This window comes from Myotis brandtii, unplaced genomic scaffold, assembly GCF_000412655.1.
Source record: "Myotis brandtii unplaced genomic scaffold, ASM41265v1 scaffold797, whole genome shotgun sequence".
Classification (NCBI taxonomy): Eukaryota; Metazoa; Chordata; class Mammalia; order Chiroptera; family Vespertilionidae; genus Myotis; species Myotis brandtii.
The window spans coordinates 307942-308276 of NW_005371210.1; the positions used below are offsets into that span (position 1 = coordinate 307942).

At 67.5% G+C, this 335-nt stretch overlaps 1 protein-coding gene across 1 annotated transcript in view; it reads left to right on the forward strand.

Moving 5' to 3' along the window:
* ASPSCR1 (alveolar soft part sarcoma chromosome region, candidate 1) overlaps window positions 1-335 on the forward strand; it is a 30223-nt gene that overhangs the window by 17954 nt on the left and 11934 nt on the right. The window contains exons 5-6 of the mRNA XM_014531240.1: window positions 22-95; window positions 270-331. Coding sequence (XP_014386726.1) covers window positions 22-95; window positions 270-331 — 136 coding nt within the window. The remainder of the gene's footprint in view (window positions 1-21; window positions 96-269; window positions 332-335) is intronic.

Below are 335 nucleotides of genomic sequence, written 5' to 3' on the forward strand. Positions count from 1 at the left end.
CACTGTCCTCTCTCCTTGCAGGTGACGGGCAGAGCCGCCTTGCAGAGCACGACGCTGCTGTCCCTGGGCCTCACCGGGGGCAGCGCCATCATCAGGTGGGGCTCTGAGTCTTGTGTCGGGAAAGAAATGGGGGCTCGAGAGGAGAGGAGTGGGAAGCATGGAAAAGCGGGACACGTGCCCGTGGTGCCCCCCTCGATCCGAGGGGGGGGGGGGCCGTGAGGCCTGGGTGCTGAGACCGGGTGTGGAGCGTCCCTCTCTCTCGGCCCCAGGTTTGCCATGAGGCGATGCGACCCGGCCATCACGCAGGAGCCTGGGGTCTCCCGGAGCAAAAGCCC